This window comes from Pteropus medius, unplaced genomic scaffold, assembly GCF_902729225.1.
Source record: "Pteropus medius unplaced genomic scaffold, Ma_sr-lr_union100, whole genome shotgun sequence".
Lineage (NCBI taxonomy): Eukaryota > Metazoa > Chordata > Mammalia > Chiroptera > Pteropodidae > Pteropus > Pteropus medius.
This window is the reverse complement of record NW_024346667.1, coordinates 4,461,202-4,481,654: the sequence shown is the minus strand read 5'-3', so window position 1 is coordinate 4,481,654 and position 20,453 is coordinate 4,461,202. Positions and strand designations below refer to the sequence as shown.

Genomic DNA, 20,453 nt, shown 5'->3' with positions numbered 1-20,453 from the left:
TAGTCATCTGCATGTTTTATCTGTCCTATTAGACTCTAAGCCATTTGCGGTAAGGTTCTGCTTCTCATTCAGCTTTGTTTTGTTTTTGCTTTCAACTTTTTAGTTGTAAAGGAAATATATTTTTAGTTGTAAAGGAAATATGCGTTCATGCAAAATATATAAACAAGAGGTGTATGTAGTAAAGAGTAGTGGTAAACACAGAAACTTCTGATAAGAGATAGGTAGTTGGTGTGTGTCCCGTAAGACAGGATCTTTCTTTTGCTGTGCATTTATAAACATTATACACACATGTGCGCACATTAAAGGCCATGCTCTGCATCTTTTCATTCACTTCATTTAGTTGTGTTTTATCATGTAGGATACAGTAGGAGTTAAGAGCAGAGAGGCTCTCGAGCCATCTTGTCCAGGTTAAAACTCCCAGTGTTATAATGGGCAACTTACTTCACTAAGAATAGTAGCTAGCACAAAGTAAATGCTCAATAAATATCTGCTCTCATTATTATTATCTATAATATTTTCATCCTCAGTGTTTAGCAGAATGTTACATATTATACGTGTCTGGCGACTGAACAGCAAATGAACAAAGAGGTAAATTCTTAAAAATACTTCAGCCTCTATTCACTAGGTGCAGATCAAACACTAATGCTTAATTAACTCTGGCTGTAGATACATCTGGGGGTGCCTGGTCAGCTCATACCCCATTTATTGGGAATTGAACCCCTATCCAAGTTTTTTGCTGAAGGGGTAAACTTTCATTTTAACCACCACCATCAGCCACAGCTGATTGCACTAGGGCTGGATACTTAATCCAGAGAAAGCTAATCCATTCACTGTGTAGTGATCAATCGGATTTTTCTTCTCAGGAATCTGAATTAAAACACATAGAGATTATAGTCAGACAGTCATAGGCACATGGACTCCAATACCATTTAGAGACAGGGCTGGGGTGGTCATTTTCCACAACGTGGATTCTCATGGCTAAGTACAGAAAGCTAAGAGAGAAGCAGGACTCTAGAGAGAGATGCATGAAGAGAGACAGTCACAAGAGTCCAAGCAAAGGATGAGAGAAAAGAGAGCTGCTTCTTTCCTGAGAGGCGGCCCTGAGGCCTGGCTGGGTCTCATGGGATCCTTTGATATTCTTTTTGATTCATCCCTCTACGCTTGGGATTGCTTTCTTGAATTTATCTTCTTTACACTCAAACATGATAGTAGCCTCCTGGTGTCTTGATGCCTGGCTGTCAGCTTCTCTGCTTGGTACTCAGCTTTTGGCCTTCCTCTCCCACTCCGCCCTGGTTTGCTCTGCCTACTCTTAGGTTTCTCTCTTGCCGACACTTCTCATAGACACACATTCTTGTTCTGGCTACCAGGCCTACCTCGTGATTCTTAACTCTTTGATTTCTCTGGCCACCCATATCCTGCTGATGCCCTGAGGCTTAGAATATAAAAAGCGAGGAAAAAATTATCTTACGCTGAAAGTGGAGAAAACTTTGTTGCTTTAGAAAGGGTGCAGGAATTGAGGGAAGAGGGAAAGAAGCCATATGAAAGAAAATCACCTTTTTCCACATCTCATCCCTCTTGGTATTGAAGTCACCAGTGCCTGGAATGTCCACCAGCACGACCCCTTCTGGAATCAGCTCTGATTTGGGAAGAGTCACTTCTACGTGTTTTATCAAGGGCCAGATTTGTGTCTCAGCTGATTCTTCATCCCAGTCTCTCCTCTTAGTCCGGATGTAGGGGTCCAGTTTGACAGACAGCTCTCCTGCCTGAGGAAAGAGGAAGAAGTCACGCACACCAGACAGACTCCCAGCATTTCCATCCTGGATTGGCTGTAATTTAAGTTCACTGAAGATACACTGAGTAATGGTTAGAAGCAGCACTGGAAAATGGGCACCAGGAGGTGATCCAGTCTGCAAGGGCCTAGACTCTGAGGGCCAGAATGGACCTGGAGATCAGGAAGTTCAAGCATTTCAACTTATGGATGAAAACACCAGAGTCAGTTAGAATGGGATTCTTCAGCAAAGTTATAGTTTCTCCAGGTAATGGTTTATCTTCTAAATTTTGTTTCAGTTCTAAAATTAATGTAATTAATATGTAAGCTTCTATATTTTGGAGAGAGAGGATTCTTCCTGCATAACTAATGTGAACATTTTAATAACCAGACAGCCCCAACTACAGAAAATTGGTAGTGATATAATGAACATATTTTTCAAATTGAAAATTGGTCTGAAATTGATTTTTAAAAAGGTTTTAAAATTTGCCTTCCAAGTACAAAAAATATCTTGACATGTAGGAATTTCTAGCATGTTTAAATGATGGTGGGTAGGATGGGAAATAGTTCTCAGCCTATTTTTCCTAGCTAAGCATATCCTGGGACAATGACACGGTGATGCCAGCAACTATGTATGGCAGCAGATCTCTACTGGGCTACTTCAGGAGACAGTAGATTTGGGATGTGTGGTAGTCATTGTTCATAAATAACTATAGAATTGTCCTGGAAGATAGGAAATTCTTAAGATAGTTGAAATAAATCAGGAGATTTGTTGTAATCAGGGTAGGAAGTAACAGATTTTATTAATGCTAATCAAATAATAAGAAATTGTAAAAGAGGAGATGATAAAAGTTTTTAAGGATATTTTAATTATAAAATAAATCAGATATAATGAGGGCAATGTAAAATAAAAAGCATGAGCTTGAAAACCCCCTTCTATAAGAAGAGAACTCGGCCCAATAAACTGGATCAGAGCAAACCATTCTGAGAGGCAAACTCAGATTCCCTCATCCTAGTCTAGAGTCCCTGACCCAAACTCTGAATTTGTGCCTTCGTTCACTGAGATGGTAATTCCGTTGCCCTTGTTTCAATGGCTAAATTTGTAACACTGGAAAGGAATATTTCTAAATACAGAGTCGTGAAGAAATAAATATTGTATCGATACCTTGGTGTAAGTTTTGTATATTCACATAAAGTAACCTGTTTTGCAATCATTGTGTTTCTTTGGACATGCTCAGTCTATGTTTTAGATATTAGGAACATAATTATTTTTCATAGTAATAGCCAGTTAAATATAAGAAATGGCTACTACATTCTACACCTGAAACTAATGTAACCAATATAAGATGTTACAACAATTATACTTAAAAAATAAAAATAAAATAAAATGTTAAAAAAATTAAGTTAAATTAAAAAAAGAAGAACCACTACATTTGTTTGATATCCTAGTTATACAAAAGCTAAATGCTTTAAAAGGTTTCATTCATTTAACTTCTAAGTGTGCTTGGTCATGTATTTTAAATTTTTTGAAAGAATTTAAAATACTAAATTTGAACTATAATATAAGGAAGACCACTTTGTAAGTTATAGAAATATCATGCTGTACACTTAAAACTAATATAATATGGAACGTCAACTATAATTGAAAATATTTGTAATTTAAAAATTTTTAAAGTCTAAGGGAAAAAAGTCTAAGGACATTTTATTAATTATGTAAGTAGCATAACTAAGAAGGATTTGCTATGTTAAACCTAGGAGATAATTGAACATTATGTTTTAGAACAGGTGTAAGTAATTGTTCTTATTTTATACCCAAAAAAATGCCAGATTTTTAAATAGAATAATAATATTTGAAAGATGAATTTTAAGGTGCAAGAAAAACTGGGTTTTTAAGTGTACAACATTGACAAATTGAATATCTGTTCTACAAGTATTTTGGTTTAATTTAAAATTAAACTTTAATAATATTAATATCGATTATAAGTATAATATAAATATAATCTACTAATTACATATTGAATATCCACCCTGTCCTTCACCCATGCTAGCAGAATCCTGATTGTTTGTGGAGGTAGTGGATTGACATTGGGATTAGCCAATCATGACAAGTTTGCCTCTTGCTTTCTCTAGACTCCCTTTCAGCTAGGATAGGCCACTCAGCTCTGAACAAGGAAATCGACACAGAAATTTGTCGTCCGGGGGAGGGATGTTTCTGGGAAAGCTTTTTCTTCCCAGTAAAAGGGGAGATGCGGTTGGAGCCGCCTTTTTATCCATTTCTTCCTTAGCTGTGAAGTCCAGCAATTCAGTAGCAATGTTATGACTATGAAGCAACAAGTACGATGGAGGCCAAGGGAACCAGAGAGATGCTGATCTTGACATTGTGGAGCTACTGAACCAGCCCACAAACCCAACTGCCTCCAGACTTAGGTGAGAAAATAAATAAATCCCTATTTGTTTCAGCCATTATAAACTAGGTTTTTAAAAATCATTTGCTACTAAAACATCCTTAACTTATTGTCAAGTAACTGTAGTCTTTCCGGTGCACAAAAGCTACCCTCCCTCCCGTTTAGACACTAAAAACTCCCATTTGACAGCTATAAATAATGAAAAATAACTTGGTCGTGGATATTTCTGATTTGGGTATCAACTTATTTCCAATAAAAACATCATACCTTGAATAAATCCCCTAAATGGAGTCGATTGTTATACTTAAGACTCATGACAAAAAAAGAATAAATATCTTGACGCTACCTCTTCTGCCTTGAGGGTGATGACTCTAGAGGTGGGGATCTTCCCTTTGGGCTTTGCCCTTAGTAACTCCTCATACGTCTTTCTTTCCGCCCCATTTCCATAAAGCATCTGTAGCTTCCAGATGGCTTCCTCCACTGCGTCACCCCTGTCCCACACAGCTGCCTCTTCTCTGCCCGGCTCCTCCGTCTCGTGCAGGAGTTTAGTCAAGTTCTTCAGCTCCTCCTTCCACTCCTGCAGAGCAGAGTAGGGCCAAGCCGGTCATGACACAGACGTGGAGAACACTGACAATGAGAGAAGGCCACTGTCCCTGTGGAGGGCAGGGGGGCTGCGTATTCAGGAAATCTAAAATCCTGTAATCCAGCAAAGGCTCATTTAATCCAATTCCTTTATTTTGTAATAAAGTCTCATAATGAGTTGCGACGGGACGCAGGCCAGAACCCCTTGCTCTATTAAACTTTCTCATTCAGTACTATGTTCTTTTACTAAAAACATAAGCTATATTTATAAGAAATATAATGTTAATCTCTAAGAGAGAGGGAGAAGGAAAGGAAGAAAAGGAAGGAGGGGAGGGAGAAAAGAAGGAAAGATGGAGGAAGAAAAGAAGGAAGGAGACACTTACCTGGTCAGAGAGAAGATGGATTTTGGCTTCATACTGCTCACAGCAGCCTGAGCTCACTTGTACAATACACGAAGTACATATACTTTCTCCAGACACCGGTAGAAACATTGCTTGCTGGATGATGGCATTGATCAGGGAGCTCTTCCCAGCCCCAGTGCTTCCAAATAATCCAATGTAGATTGGGTCCAATAATGGTTTTTCAATTAAAGTAAGAAGCCTGTTTCTAGATCAATTTTTAAATGCACATTGCCAAGGTCATCAAAGCATAGTGGGAAGAACATCAGAACAGAATACAAAGGAACTGAGTTCTAATCCTAGGCAAGTCACAACATCTTTCTGTGTCTCTGCTCTCTTCTTGGTCAAAGAAGAGTATTAATCCCTGTTTACTAAACGGAGTTGTCATGGGGAGCAAATGAGATTATGCAAAAATACTTGGTAATTCTACACACAAAAAAATGATAATTTTACACAAACTCTATGTCTATATAAGTACGAAGCAATCTTGTTTGTGTTCTGTGGAAATTACTTAGTCTTGACCCTAGAAATAAAGTTTATGCAGAGGTAAAGGATTATTAAAAGCAACACACCGTCTTATTGAGGAGAAGATGCAGCCTCGGCACCACTCAAGTCCTTTAAGTCAACTCAGCACAGCAGTTGAGGGCACAAGCTTAGAGTCGCACAGCCTCAGTTGAATTTCAGCCCCTTTGACTTACGCATGGTGTGACTTTGGTCAATGTCTTGGCCTCCCTGAGCCTCAATTTCAGTAAAATGAGGATGATAATAATAGCTTCTACATTATAGCGGTATTGGGCCAATTTAATGAAATTTGATATATGTAAAGTATTTATCAGATTGCCTAGCAACAATTAACAGCTCAATGAATGGTGACTATCAGTAATAATAATAATAGCCCATAATTATGGAAACTTTCAGCCTCCTTTGCTTAGTTTCTAATTGAAAATTCCCTTTCGTCGTTGGAAAAAAGTACTTACAATCACCTAAGGAAAGACACCAAAGTAAGATTTGATGGTAGCTAATATCAGACTTACATGAGATACTTGACTCCATTTGGAATGCTGTCATCCAGGAAGACAGATTGAATAAGTTTCTGATAAGTGTTGCTCAAAACTCTTCTGGTCCGTGACTCCAATTTTTCATCTGGAATCAACAGAGATGTATTACCTAGGATGTACCTGGCAGGGATCAAGGACTAGATCTCCACAGGAGAAGTCTGCTCAATATTGCAGAAAAAGATTTTTTTAAAAAAATGAAATGAAGAGCCAATTAAACAATATAGTAAGTTATCTGACACTAGAGACAATAGCTCGTGGGAGATAGCAATCATTGATTCTGACAGCCTCCCAGGGAGCCAGCCTGCTCTGAAACTCCTTTTAACAGAAATCAGCATAGGCTTTGCCATGGCTTTAGCCCTTCTAGATTCTTCTCTCCTGTGGTTATAAAAAGAAAAGAAAAAGACTAATATATTGTATATGAAACTAATATATTGTATATCAACTATACTTTAAGATTAAAAAAGGAATAAAAAGCAAAAAATGCAAGGGCATCATGTAAGTACCCACCAAACCAACCATTTTTCACAGTCTCTATTCTAATCAGGAAGAGGTTATTTGGACAACAACCCTCCTCTTTCTCCAGAGACTCCTAGAGATAAACCAACAAATTTTATATCTCTGCAGAGACTACATGAGCCCTCCTTTTCTAGATCAGGGTTCTTCGAAGATGTTTTATTCTGCTTCTGAATTTAACCTTCTCTTCCTGTGAGCATTGGAATACATTTAAAAAAGAACAGAGTCCCATCCAAACAAGCTCTAGAGCGGTTCTGACTCACATTCCTTAAGGGCACTTTGTTCCATGGAGGGAAATGCTCGGAACCGCTGGTCTCGATCTGATCTTCTTCTTTTTCTCATCGGTTCTTTAAATAAATTGTTGTTGACTAGAGATAAACAGAGTTACATAAAATCATAGGTCTTGGGCCATAGTATATTTGCCTGACCTTTATCAATACACAAACCCAAATAGTCTAAGCGGATCCCTGCCAGCATTGCATGCCTATAGGCACATTTCAGAAGCAGGCAACTGTTAGGCCGTTCCAGTCTGGTTCCTACTTCTCAGGACTTTGCATCTAGTTCCAAAATGCATGGTCCAACATCTGTCTCCAGAAGATATGTCGAAATGAAATGAACAGTTCCTGTTTGAAAATCCTGAGAGTCAAAATGGCGTGATAGTCTTTATCAAGTGCCAACTATATAGAGAGAAGCCCATAGAGTATTGCAGTGCAGAGGTATGCTGTCTGCCAAAGCCTGAATCTCTGCCACCTCATGCTCATGCAGTGACAGGTAATTGAAAGAGCTTGTACTCCAGACTCTTCTATCTCAGACATTCTAACTTAATGATTAAGCTCAACTCAAAGCATTCATCCTGTCTCAGTTTAAGAACTGCCTTAGAACTAAATACCAAGTGGTTGCAGGCTCAGTGGCTGGAGCTGGAAAGGAAGAGGCAGAGAAGAAAAGAATATGTTACTCGGGCCCCCAGGCCAGCTACAGGCTAAAGAACTCTTTAGTCTGCATTAGAAAAAGTGTCTGTGGAAAGAAAGCAAATGGATGTCGGGCCTTGTTCTTGACTTTGTAACTCAGAAACTCTTTTGTGTAAACAATGTTGGCACAGTATCTTAGCCACATGTATAAAACAAGGGACAGGTCCATATCCGTGGCCTTTATTTCAACTTTATAAGCATTGGCAATCAATATGATAAAAGACTGAAGCTTATTTCTCAACTAAAGCAAAGGCTAATAAGTCAAATTAAACAGCAGGATTTTAAAATTCTTCAGTTTCTAAAATGAAAACCACCTGGAAGGAGAAAGTATTCCATCTTGGATCTATACAGTTTAAGGAAAAGATTTTTATGTTAAATTGTAACTGGAATAAACTGGCACATCTCTTATTCCTTATAATTGTCAAGCACCCCCTCGGCTTTTCTAGCACTTACACATTATCTGAGGAGAGAGAGCAGCAGGGATGGGTGGGGGCAGTCCGAAGAAGGAAACCATAGTGTGCTGCTGCCATTGCTTCTTGCTTCCACAAGGTGTCACTTTTGAAAACTGATCTCAGATAGCCTGACTCCAGGACACAGGTTCATTGCCAATCCAGACCTTTGCTCCAGACTGCCATGGGTCTCCCAAGCAAAACAACCCCACTCCTTGAGGGGTAAGTTCAACCAAGGGTGCCCCCAAATTGCAGCTCTTTTGGTTTGCATGCCCAGCCATTCCTCATATGCTAGTCACTACCCCACTAATCCAGAAACACAGCTTCCCTTGCCCCTAAGCCTCTTTGATTCTCAAAACACAAAGGATGTGATACACCCCATTTACTGGACATAGGGGTTACTTTCCTTCATCTTCCTAGAAAAGGGTCCTTGCTTGGCTCTAGGGGCCCCACACCCAGCCTTGCAGGGAGGGATCCACCTCACTGACTGCAATGTGAGTCACCCCACATCTCCCCTTCTAAGGAAAGCATCTGAAAAAATTCCAGGGACCCTACCTTGCCCATTGTAAAAGAGGCTACCTATGGAAAACTCAAGAAGGTTTTTGAGACCCTTCTTTGAAAGCGGGGAGGAACAAATTGAATTGCTAGTCAGACAGTCCACTACATCATGAACAGGATATTTTAGTTATCAGTGAAATAATATATATTCATTCACTATCAAAACATGTCATGAGAAAGCAGCTTCAGAATAAAGAGCAAGGAACAATGTTAAACACAGTCTCAGCCCATTTGCCCTTGATTATGTAATGGAAAGCAGTTTGTTTACTTCATCAGGGGTTATTGTAGGGATGGTACCTGGATGCTGCTCCTGGCCCACAAAATCCTCAGTCTCTGCCATTTCCTGTTATATAAATGACTGCTTTCGTCCACTTAGGAGAACAAGCCTAAAAATACAAACCAAGTACAAGGGGTGGGGGTGGGGAACAGCAGAAATTGTAAATACAAAAAACAAACAAAAAAAATTTTTTTAATAACATGGAAATCTGCTTATGCTTTAACTAGACTTCAAGCCCCAAAAGGAAATGATCATTTTAACTTAACTTTGAATCCCTCACAATGCCTAGTATACTATGTGTTGACTTAAAGATGACAAAAATCAATGCTTGTCCATTGGTTTTCAACAATAGTTGTGCCTATAGAACTTTAAACTGATATGACCTGAGATACTTAAGGCAACTCACTCTGAACTGAGAATAACCTCTAGTGACTAAACCATGAAGGTGAAATTATATAGCTTTGCTGCTTTGGGTGACATCAGTGCCCCAGTCAGATAAGCCTCGAACCCTTGTGCCAGTGAAAATTAGTCCCAGCAGGTCTCAGCAAGAATCTGATAAATGAGTGGAACTTTAGATATTCCTAGGATTCCCTGGAATTGCTTTGGGGGCTACATAATGGGGAAAGAGAGATATAGTAACTAGGTTCTCTGGAGCTTCCTCACCATCCCACCCCACTGAAATAGAATAAAAGATTAGAAGGACAGCCCTACTGGGGGCTATACACAATGATACAGCATGGGGCATCTGCAGGGGAGGGAGCAAGAGAGGCACCTCCAAAAGGAGAAATGTCAGATCCAACCCGTGTTCTGTTCACCAGCAGGCAGGGCTTGGTCATGGAGGCGAACTGAACCTACAGAGGCTCAGAAGAGAGGGCACTGCACAGATCGGGTGGGGATGCACTATCCTGGAGCTTCTTTGTCTCCACACATAGAAGAGAACGTGAGGAATACAAGTGGGGAGCACTGAAAGTGCCTACGCCCCATATCTGATGTTGCTATTTGGATCACTCAGCCATGTAATTCAAAAGGAGAGAGTCACCAGCCCTTCCGAAATATGCAAAACCTCACCTGACCTGTCAACCCCCACCAGGCCCCCAGGCTGTTAGGAAGACCGTGTTTCATTTACATATTAACCCCTAATGAAAATCAGGACTCATTAGGTGAATTTTAAGTTTACTGCAAATCCAAGATTTTTATGTTCTTGCTTAAAATGTTCATCATAGAGCTGGGAGTGAAAGTGCCCTATGAGGTAACCAAAATTCATGAGAGACACACACAACACCTGGCTTGAAATGCTGAGTTGGAAATGCTACACCACATCAAAACCCAGGTGAGTCAGGAGGGAAATAAAAAAAGGCAGATGATCTATAACCTGCACAAGAATATGGTAATGTCTTAGACACAGAACCAGAATTACTCCTTGGAAAGAGATTTGTTGTTTTCTGAAGATAGCAGCTCAATGAGCCTTAGTTACCCAAGATGTTAGGATCACATCACAGTGGGCGCAGGAAACAAAACAAAGTATGTGGCCCTATCAGTGGACAGACCCACTGCAGACCTCCAGTACAACCTGTGTTCTGGCCGTCAAATGTCAGGAAGAAATAGGTGAGCTGGATGAAACCCGAAAGAACGAACACTGAGCTTAAGGCCCTTTCGTCTGAGAGGGAAGTGGGTTTAAAGTAGAAGCAAATGTGTTCACCAAATTCTGGAATGCAGGCAGTGGTTCTGGCTTCCGTCAGGGTCACAGAAACTTCACTTCATCTAACTTCATTTACCAAATCAATGGGAAACGGAGGCCAGCAAGGGCTGTTGGCATGTAACTATGTGGGGTTGGATTGGGTTTAGCTACATGCAGTTACGACACCAAATCGTGAGCCTCCCACTGTAACAGAATCTCTGGTATCAGCACACGAGTAATCTGTGCCCCTTGACTGAAATTTGGAGAAGTTGGGAATTGTTTGAGTTGTGGTTATGGGCTTCACATTCCTTTGCCACTGTTCAAAAACCAGCTGGATGGGATCATTTGATTGGCAAACAAAAAAAAATGGAAAATGGAAAGAGCATTTACAAAAAAGGCTGAAGAAGGACAGAAAGTTAAGTGCCAAGCATTCAAAAAGAGTAACCTATAAACAAACATATCAGTTATTGGCGGGGGCAAGGCGGGGTAAGGTATAGACAGTGTATAGTCATTGGGTCGAACTAAATGATGTGATGGGAAGGTCATGAAGCTGGGAATCTGGTGTGGAAGATTCCAGTCTGGCTTTGCCACCAACCGAAGGAGCTATAAGACTTCAGAGAAATCATTTCACCGCTTGAGGCCCTTTTTTCCCATCTATAAATGAAAGATCAGACTAGTCCTAAAAGTGTGAATGTTCTCTGATTAAGTAGGGTACTGAAAGGATTAGAGTTCTTGTTTTGAAATGTCACCTTTTGTTGAAACCAAGACCTAACCAATGACGAGGGCTCTCGTGTAATCAAAAATAGCACAACTGAGATCACCGAATTTCAGGTTCATTTGCTTTAAGCGGTAAACAACCCATAGGTGCAGAGTCCTTCTTCAAATGTTGGGATCCACTTTCTTCCCAAAGAGAAGCAGTAATGATGGTGAAATTTTGCAAAAATCTGGTTTCTGTGGAGACGCAATTGGAAACAGTCCAAATCTGTTGCTCATCCAGACAAGGTTTTCATTTGTGGTTTATTTCACTTGTATTTCAACTACGTGGTTAGCATTAAGTTTTGCTTTTACTTATTTACATTCATATGCACTGAGACTAAGAATAGAGTCTTTTAAATGAGACTCTCTGTATATTTGGCTAGATATGGGAAGGTTGCACAGAACGAGTTTCCTGTTAAATAATTACGACTTTTGACAGTTATGCTTGCTTCTCCCACTCATTCTTCTGTTCGTGTTTTCTTATTGTCTTTTTCCGTAAAATAACATAACAGAGGTGACACATGCAATCGTCATTCCTCTACTCTAACAGCTTCATACAGTGGAATTAAATAAAGGACGCTCTGGAGCCCCTTCTTTTACAGATATGGACACTGAGGCCCAGAGAGAGGAAAGAACTTGTCCAAGGTCGCATCGTGACTCCATGTTCAGTGTTCTCTTCATTCCATCAAGCGACTTCTAATAGGTGCTGTTTAAGCAAAGGCTCTGGAGCTCAAGAGTAGGAGAATGGAGGGAATAGTGCCCACAAATATGGAATGAGAGAAGCAACTTGATAAAATTGTACTTAGGGACTCAAACTAAAGCTACTGCCTGAAATCCTTCAGTATCCTCAGAAGTAAAACAAGCCAGTGTGTGTGTGTGTGTGTGAGAGAGAGAGAGAGAGAGAGAGAGAATAGTACACTTTTACTGCATTCATTCTGTGTCTGATGCAGAATTAAATGTGTGAATTAAGAATTACCGGAGTCCTTTTCCCTCCCTTAGCTCTTTTCTTTTAGTCAGAATCTCATCTCACCTTACTTTGCCTCATATCACTCACTCCTCCCAACAATATTCTTGTTGTTTTTTTTTTTTTCATTTTTACCCGCTACGGCCAGCCCAAGGCAGCACTAATAGGAAAAAAAATCAAAATGCTTAAATTAGCTAAGTTCTTTAAGGGGCATTTTGATCATTAACTTTGATTTATTCCCCACTTTTAATAAATGTGGGATGTGCTTGGTACATAGTAAGCACTGAATAAATATTTGTTGAAAGAATGAAGTTTATCTTTTAAATACGTCTTAGATAATGAGATTAACAATGGCAGAAATTATATTTATTCAACAAATACTTGTCGAGTGTCTACTATGTGCCAGGCACTGTGCTAGGTGCTGGAAATACATCAGGAAACAAAATGGGTTAAGTCGTCTGCACACACAGGGCTTACATTCCAGATAGTGAATAGTGTAATAAAAGTTACTCAGGATTTAGAGTCAGAATGCCTGAATTTTTAGATCTTGATCCAGTACTTCAATGTGACACTGAACAAATCATCTAACCTCTCTTAGCCTCAGTTTATCCACATATAAAATGAGAATGTAAAAATACCTATATCCAGAGCTCATTGTGAGGATTAAAGATGGCATTGCATGCAAAGTTGCTCTACGGACACTTAAGCATCTGTACTAACCATGGAATTTTGATGGCATTTAGGGTTGATTTCCTTTCTTTTTAAGGTTTAAGTACCTTTAGTGTTGGCAACATTTCCAACCCTCATATTGGATATCGCACTGCTCTTTCAAACGAGGTATTTGAAAGGAGCAATTTAAACACAACTTAGAAGCAAAAGTGAAACAAGGACCTTCAAACCCCCAAAGGCAAAGAGTTATATTTTGAGCGTTAACGCAACGGCTGAAGTGTGCAATATTAGAAGCACAGCCACCAGAGGTAGATACAGTAGAGGAGGCATTGGGATGACATGATTTTCTGTCCTTCTCTCCCAGGTGAATAGACAAATAAAATGAGCAGATATTTTCATAACGTACTTTTTCAGAATTTGAATCCTCTCATATTGCTCCCCCAAGCTTGCCAAAGTTAATGAGGCATAAGATGACATGACTACTATCCCAATGACGCCTACAGGTATGTTTTCTTTGAGGAGGAATGATTAGTAACCTACCTAAGATCACACTGTTAAGTAAAAATCCCCGATCCTCCAGATTTCTAATTCATTGGCCTTTACATAGCCTTAAAATAACTTATGCAAGAAAGTAGAATTCACTTTCCTTCAAGAAATAATTTATCTTAAGCAAATGAAGAGAGGGAGAAGAAACAAATCTTCCACATAAAAAAAAAATCCAAATACTTTATGTAGCTACTCTACCCTCAAGGAGAGGGAGCATAGCCCCTCGTTCCTTAAGTGCGGGCTGTGCAGAGTGACTTCCTTCCAAAGAGGACAGTATGGAAGGGAGGGGGAGGGACAGAGTAAGTTTACAGTGGAGAAACCTGACAAACACTGCCTCAGCCAGGTGATCGAGGTCAACACCAACAGTCATAAATCGTGTTGGTAGTATAAATGTGATGCGATGAGAACATCACTTTAGTTCTGTGATCTTTCTGCCCTAAACCCATAACTCCAGTCTAATCACGAAAAACAAAAAACAAATAAAACCCCATAAATCTCAATAGAAGAGAATCCTACAGAATATCTGATCAACTATATCTTACTAATATAAGAGAGGAAATTGGGTGTGGGTTGTATGGGACCTCTCTGTACTATCCTCTCAATTTTTCTATAAATCTAATGTCTATTTTTTAATATCAGCCATAAGTTACAGCATAAATTACACAAGAGAAATAACTTACCAGATGTCACTTTTTCTGCTTTGGCTCCAGGAGTCCACAGTGGAGATGATGGCAGTTTCTTTGCCTGAGTATAGACATGTAGAACCAGCTGGGGTATACAACCCTTTGTGGCCACGGTCACGAAGTCGTATTTGCACAAGCAGAAGTGAAACCAATTTGTCGTCAGAGGGTTATTTATGGACAATGTCCTCCCGCAGAAATTGATTCAGGTTATTTTCCCTTTTCATTCAAACTTAAAATGTATGTGAATTAGGGATCTTATATTCTTTTCTGCCTTATTCCTATGAGTAGGCAGATTTTAGTTATTTTTCCTTTCCAAATAGACTGCAGTATCTTTTCTTTGATGGATCTGACTTACTGAAGCAAATAGGAAAAATGCCCCAGTCCCAAAAGAGACAAAACACTGGTACCTATGCTCCCAAATACAAGACAACTAGGAGAGATGTATAATAAAAGGTGGTGAAGATAAATTGATTCTTGTTACAAAGTCTTGAAATTCATCCAAAACCAAACAACATTGTACTGTTTGATTGTGGAAATGAGTGTCACACAATTTAAAGAACTCTTTCTGGAATTAAAATTTCACATCTATATTTTTTTAAAAAAAAAAAATGTAAAATGCTGTCCAGAAGAGAAGAAAGTAGAACCTACTCCACTTTGCTTTGTCTGGCCACCTAAATGATCACATCAAGTACAGGGAAAAGGCTATTTTTTTTTTTTTTTTTTGTCTAACCTTCAACTTCAGGTAGTATCTGACCTTCAAAGGTATACTCAGTCATTACAAGGATAACCCTCAGTAACTATAGGTATGTTTTTAGTCCAAAGGGAGGCTCAACAGGCAAAGAGATCAAAAAGAATTGAAGATAAATATTTAGACTGTAGTCTTAAAAATTGCTTTGAACTTTTGACAAGATGGTATGCCTTATCCATGAGAAAACAATAGAAATACAATATAAAGTTCAAAACAAAGAAAATCAATGTGAATACCATCATTAGTGTTTGATTTTTTTTACCTCTGGGCAAAACCACACTTTATACTTCTATTCCTGTCACATGTGCTTAGCTCTCCCTCTACTGGCTGTGTCTTGCTTCAATAGTTAGCTGAATTCTTAATCAGAGGTACTGCTAAAATATCTAGTAACTAAATTAATTTTTATCACTTTTAAAGCTGCCTGGGTTCTTTATGATGTTCCTTGATATCTGCTCTGGACACTCAAACACTAGATCTGTTACAAGTTTGGGGAAACTACCCGAATTTTCATATTCGCTGAAAATACTGAAGCGACTGAAAGAGAACGTCCACAGAGTCGGACCATCTCACCCAACTGCCTATCAGAATCTGCACTCACGTGCTCTGCCTTTCAGTCTGTTAATAAATGACCCATCCATATGCCCATCAGAAGCTAATACTTTCCCTTGTGCACCAGATTCCATTCTCTTTCTCCAACTCCAGGACTACACAGCGTATTTTCCCCTTTCCTCTTAATTCACCAAATTTTCACTCTTCACTGGATTATTCCCATCGACATACAAACTTGCTGTTAATTATTCTGAACTAGCATGGGGATATAACAAGAGGGACTCCATTGTAAAACCAAATTCCATTCTTGCTATTAGGTCAGGAATGCAAAGGGAAAAGGCCGAGACACTGATTAACTACCCGTTGCCCACATCCTGAATGTACATAACTAAGAAGGAGAAAAACAATGCAATCAGCAGACCCTGTAACATAACCAGCAGGTTCCATTCCCATGATGCTAATCATTTCAAGAAAAGCCAGAGATTGTAAAACTCCTGTGTAAGTTTGTTTTTATAGGACCTGAAGGAAAACCCTGTCATGAGACGAGATTGAGCAGACATCTGCTGACTGTGAGATGGAGACAGTTTGCTGACGACAGCAGGAATGATCAGTCATGGGACAGCCCACCAGCTTCCCCTCCCCAGCCCTCTCCCTCTCCGAGCAGCCCACAGAAGCCCCTCACACAGTCTTATCAGGGAACCAGCCATTCCTTCCTTCTTGCTGGTTACCTGGTGCGCTAGCTATCTCTCAAAAACGATTTCCTTGCCGAACTTCATAATCAGGTCCAGTGCTCATTTCTATGACATTGGGACCCAAGAACCTGGTATTAGCTGGCTTTGGCAACAATTCCATTTTAACAAACACACACTCCCTTTGACCCCAGTTTCCCTGCCAGTTACCCTATTTCTCTGCAGTTCTTTATGGCAAAACCCGTCCAAAGAGTTGTCTAAACTCACTGTCTCAAATGCCTCTCCTCTCAATCTATCATAAGCCTATTCCAGTCAAGCCTTCACCTCTACCATTCCATGAAAGTGTTATTAAATTTCCTAGTGATCCTTATTAATTTTCAACCTTCATCTCGCTTGACTCCCAATAGCATTCGACCCAGTGGATCACCCTGCTCCTTAAATCACTTTCTTCACTTAGATTCCAAGTAACCTCACTCTCCTAGTTTTCTTCTCATCTCCCTCAAGGTACCGCCTCAGCCTTCTCCTCTATCTGATAACAATAGAATACCCCAAAGCTTACTCTTCGGTCTCTTCTCTTTCTTTTCCACATCCACCCTATTTCATAGCTTTAACTTTCACCTCTATGCCTCTAACTCTCAAATGGTATCTCTAGCCCCAACCTTTTTCATGTCTTACAGCTCACGAGGCATCCTGAACACAACATATCCAAATGGAACCCCAAGCCCCGCCCCCCGCCCCCTAATAAAACCCTACTCCACCTACAGTCTTTTCCATTTCAGCTAACAGCAATGGTTCCAGTCCCTTGGTCCAAAACCTTCAGTGTCATCTTCGATGCTGATGTGTGTCTTCTCTCACATGCCACATCTGATCTGTCAGGAAGTCTTATCGAAATCTTCAAAATATATTCAGAATCTAACACTTCTTAACGCCTCCATTGCCTACTATGCTGATTCAAGTTGTTATCATCTCTGGCCTCATTCAGTGGTTCCCAAACTTTGCTGCACATTAGAATCACCCAAGGGTCTTTTAAAAATACTAATGCCTGGCTCCCATCCTTGATATTTTGATTTAATTTGTATGGGATGTGACCTGAGCACTGGGATTTTCCACTATTCTCCAGGTGATCCTAATGTGCATCAAAGTTTCAGAGTCACCTGCATTGGTATGATAATAGCCACCTAACTGATCTTCCAGGCGCACCACCACCACCACCATCCCCTCCCCCCCGCCAACAGTCTATTAACACAGCCAATAGAGAATTTTATAGATCAGATCATATCTCTGCTAAAAATCCTCCAGTGGCTCTCCATGTCACTTAGAGTAAAAGCCAAAAGCTTTACAAAGGCCTACAAGGTCTTACATGAGCTGCACTGTGCCCCATCCCACCCCACCGGTGCATCAGTTCTCTGACTTCTGTCAAATGAACTCAAAAAGTCTAGAGGCTTTGCTATAAATAAATGATAGAGATTTAGTCAAGAGTCTTAGTTTGCAAACTGAAAACACAGATAGGCAAAAACCCGAAAGTGTTCCAAAGAGGAAAGAAAAGTTAAAAGTTCTTATAGAAAAAACCACATTCCTGAGAATTAGCAGTCCTGCATCCTTAGCTGTAGGATTGGTCCAGGACAGTTACTGGTCAGATGTCAGGCTGTCAGGATGATGGATGCCAGGTGGTGAGGAAGATGGGTGCCAGGTGACCTGGTCACATGCAGCGCGGTCTGCATAACTGATGGCAGGTGGATATATACATGAGTCCTTCATTGGGGTAATCAGATGGCCTAGATACATGAGTTTTTCAGCGGGTAATTAGTGGGTTACCAGACTTAGATCCAGGCATCAATGTAACTGGAAAGTTCCCAGGCTAGTTAAAAACAATAGAGTCTTTCCTCATGCTTCAACTTTCATAATGTTAATAATTTTAGCAGCTTGGTTAAAATGACTCCATTTTATACAATCCCTGTCTGCACTCTTTCCTCAACTCCATAACACTTCCTCTCACTCATGGCTTCATTGACACCGGCCTCCTTACTTTCTGTGAACACACCAGGCAACCTCTTCCCCTAAGACTTTAGTGCTAAATGTTTCCTCTCCCTGAAATAGTCTTCCCCCACACAGCTGCATATCAAGTATTAACTCAAAACATCACATTCTCAAAAAGGCCTACCCCAACCCCTATTTAATACCCACCTTAATACCCACCTTGCTCTTTCTCTTGTGTGAGGTAAAAGAATGATGAAGTAGATGATGGTTTCTTCTGTTTAAAAACAAAATTCAACTGAGTGAATTTGATCAAAGTGGCTTTATTAAGTGATTCATGAATCTGGCAGCATCCCAGCTAGCAACTAGAAGGGCCCTCTAAGGGGTTATACAAAATGGATGGTTTTTATCGGAAGAAGGGTGGGCAAGGGAACTATCAAGAAAAGAAAAGAAAGTAGTATTTTTGGACCAGGACCTCTTCTTTTGGGGAGAAGGGAATGACAAGAATTTTATTACACAGATTGCCTCTTCTTTCTATGAAAGATGGAGAGGGCCCATGTGATAGATTGTCTTACTGGTGCTTGACCAGAACATTCCAGACAGATTAATTAAGGTTATATTTCTAGGAAAAACTGAAACAGCAGTTATGTCAGGTATTACCTCTAGGTTTAGTATCATGGGCTTTAACAAATGTGATGCCATTTTGGGCCTGTGGTTTTCTCTTTAACACTTCAGATAATTCCAGTGTTGCAGGAAGCAACACCCAACAGAGGAATTTGGATGCTCAGACAACGTTGTTAGAGGAAGGAGAACTTATTGGCCGGTAGAGCGCATGGAGTTAACAACACTATGCATGAGCTCGCTTTGGTTAGATTTATTACAGCGTATATACCTCTGCAGTGTCCATGCAAAGGGCGCATGATTCCTTTGTCTGAGGTTTCACGTGTGCCTCATGACTCAGGATGGGAGGGGGAGCTTCAGGTGGGGGCTGTGAGAGGGAGGAGTTTCTAGACCACTGGTCTTACAGGTCGTTTGTTTTGTAGAACCGGCAACCTTGGCATTTTCAGCACCATTATAAGATTCTCAAACAGAGAGACGGGACACCGAGGCTATAAGCAGAAAGTAGCACTTATTAATGCCAACACCTGCTCGGCAGATTCCTATCTAAAGGCTGAGCCCCAACTGTAACATAACAAGCAGTTTTACACAGCTTTGTTATTCCTACACAGCTACAGAGATAAGAATATTAGTTGGATAGCAAGCTATGAATCAACAGATGTGAGCTGGAGAGTCCTTGAGGTGGGGGAGGTAGCTATGGGAAAACATGTTAGCTGGAGCGTCCTGGAAGGAGGAGAGAGGGCAGTTAGGAGAGGGCTTTCCCTAGCTGAATCAGATGCATTTTTCAGATGCATCCTCTCCTCTCTCACCAAAAGAAATTAAAAGAGAGTTTTATTCATATATGATTTGTTAATCGGGAAGTAGCTCTCGGTATGAACCAAAGACATGTTCCAAAATGGAGGAGATAGGGCTAGGTTTTTAAAGGCAAAAATTGAAGAAGCTGATGAGAGCAATGGGTTGCTAAGAAACAAGATCACAAACTTACATTATTCATTTTCTGATTGGTGGGGACACCTGGACTTTTCAACAGTCGGCTTACTCAGTGGTCAGCAAGTAGGGCTACAATACAAGAAAGGTGGGTAACATACGATCAGGCATTTGTCAACATCCAAGTTCCAGTTCAGGCTTGTAGCACAGAAGCTTTTGGGTTACTTATCAACAGAAATCAAACAGCACAGAGAGACCTTTTGTTCTGCAGGCAGTTTCTAAGTACAAGGAGCAGTCATGCTCTGAAGGCAGCCTCAGAGTTTAAACTGCAAAAATCCAAATGTTGGGCCGCAAATTATGATATTAAAATTCTTATAAGTCCTCATAAGGAAGGGTAGGGAAAGAGCCAATTTGGAGTTAAAATAGAGTTTCTGTTTTGGACATGTTAAGTTTGAAATGCATATTAGACACTCAGATCTAACAATATGTGAAAAGGGAAGAAGTTGGGGCTGGACTATAAAAATGGAGTAGATAGTATTTAAAGCTACAGTACTCTGGGGCTCACCTTGGGAAAGACAAGGCTGAGAAGTGCCACCTGTGGTACACCAAAATTTTGAGGTGAGGTAGAGGAGTCCACCAGAGACTGAGAAAAAAATAGAAGAGAAACCAAAAGTGC

General features: G+C 40.1%; 1 protein-coding gene across 4 annotated transcripts in view; it reads right to left on the bottom strand.

Annotated features, from left to right (window-relative positions):
- Positions 1-19,909, bottom strand: part of NUGGC (nuclear GTPase, germinal center associated) — a 47,480-nt gene extending 27,571 nt beyond the window's left edge. The window contains exons 1-9 of one of the 4 annotated variants that reach the window (XM_039875897.1): positions 19,836-19,909; positions 18,443-18,509; positions 14,270-14,372; positions 8,997-9,085; positions 6,988-7,092; positions 6,188-6,296; positions 5,139-5,361; positions 4,520-4,750; positions 1,554-1,763 (exon numbers count right to left, since the gene is read on the bottom strand). In XM_039875897.1, coding sequence (XP_039731831.1) covers positions 1,554-1,763; positions 4,520-4,750; positions 5,139-5,361; positions 6,188-6,296; positions 6,988-7,092; positions 8,997-9,039 — 921 coding nt within the window. In that variant the 5' untranslated portion in view covers positions 9,040-9,085; positions 14,270-14,372; positions 18,443-18,509; positions 19,836-19,909. Of the gene's footprint in view, positions 1-1,553; positions 1,764-4,519; positions 4,751-5,138; positions 5,362-6,187; positions 6,297-6,987; positions 7,093-8,996; positions 9,086-14,269; positions 14,915-18,442; positions 18,510-19,835 lie in introns of those variants that run through there. The other 3 variants (XM_039875895.1, XM_039875898.1, XM_039875896.1) reach the window with 3 other exon arrangements.
- Between the last annotated feature and the right edge of the window lie 544 nt (positions 19,910-20,453).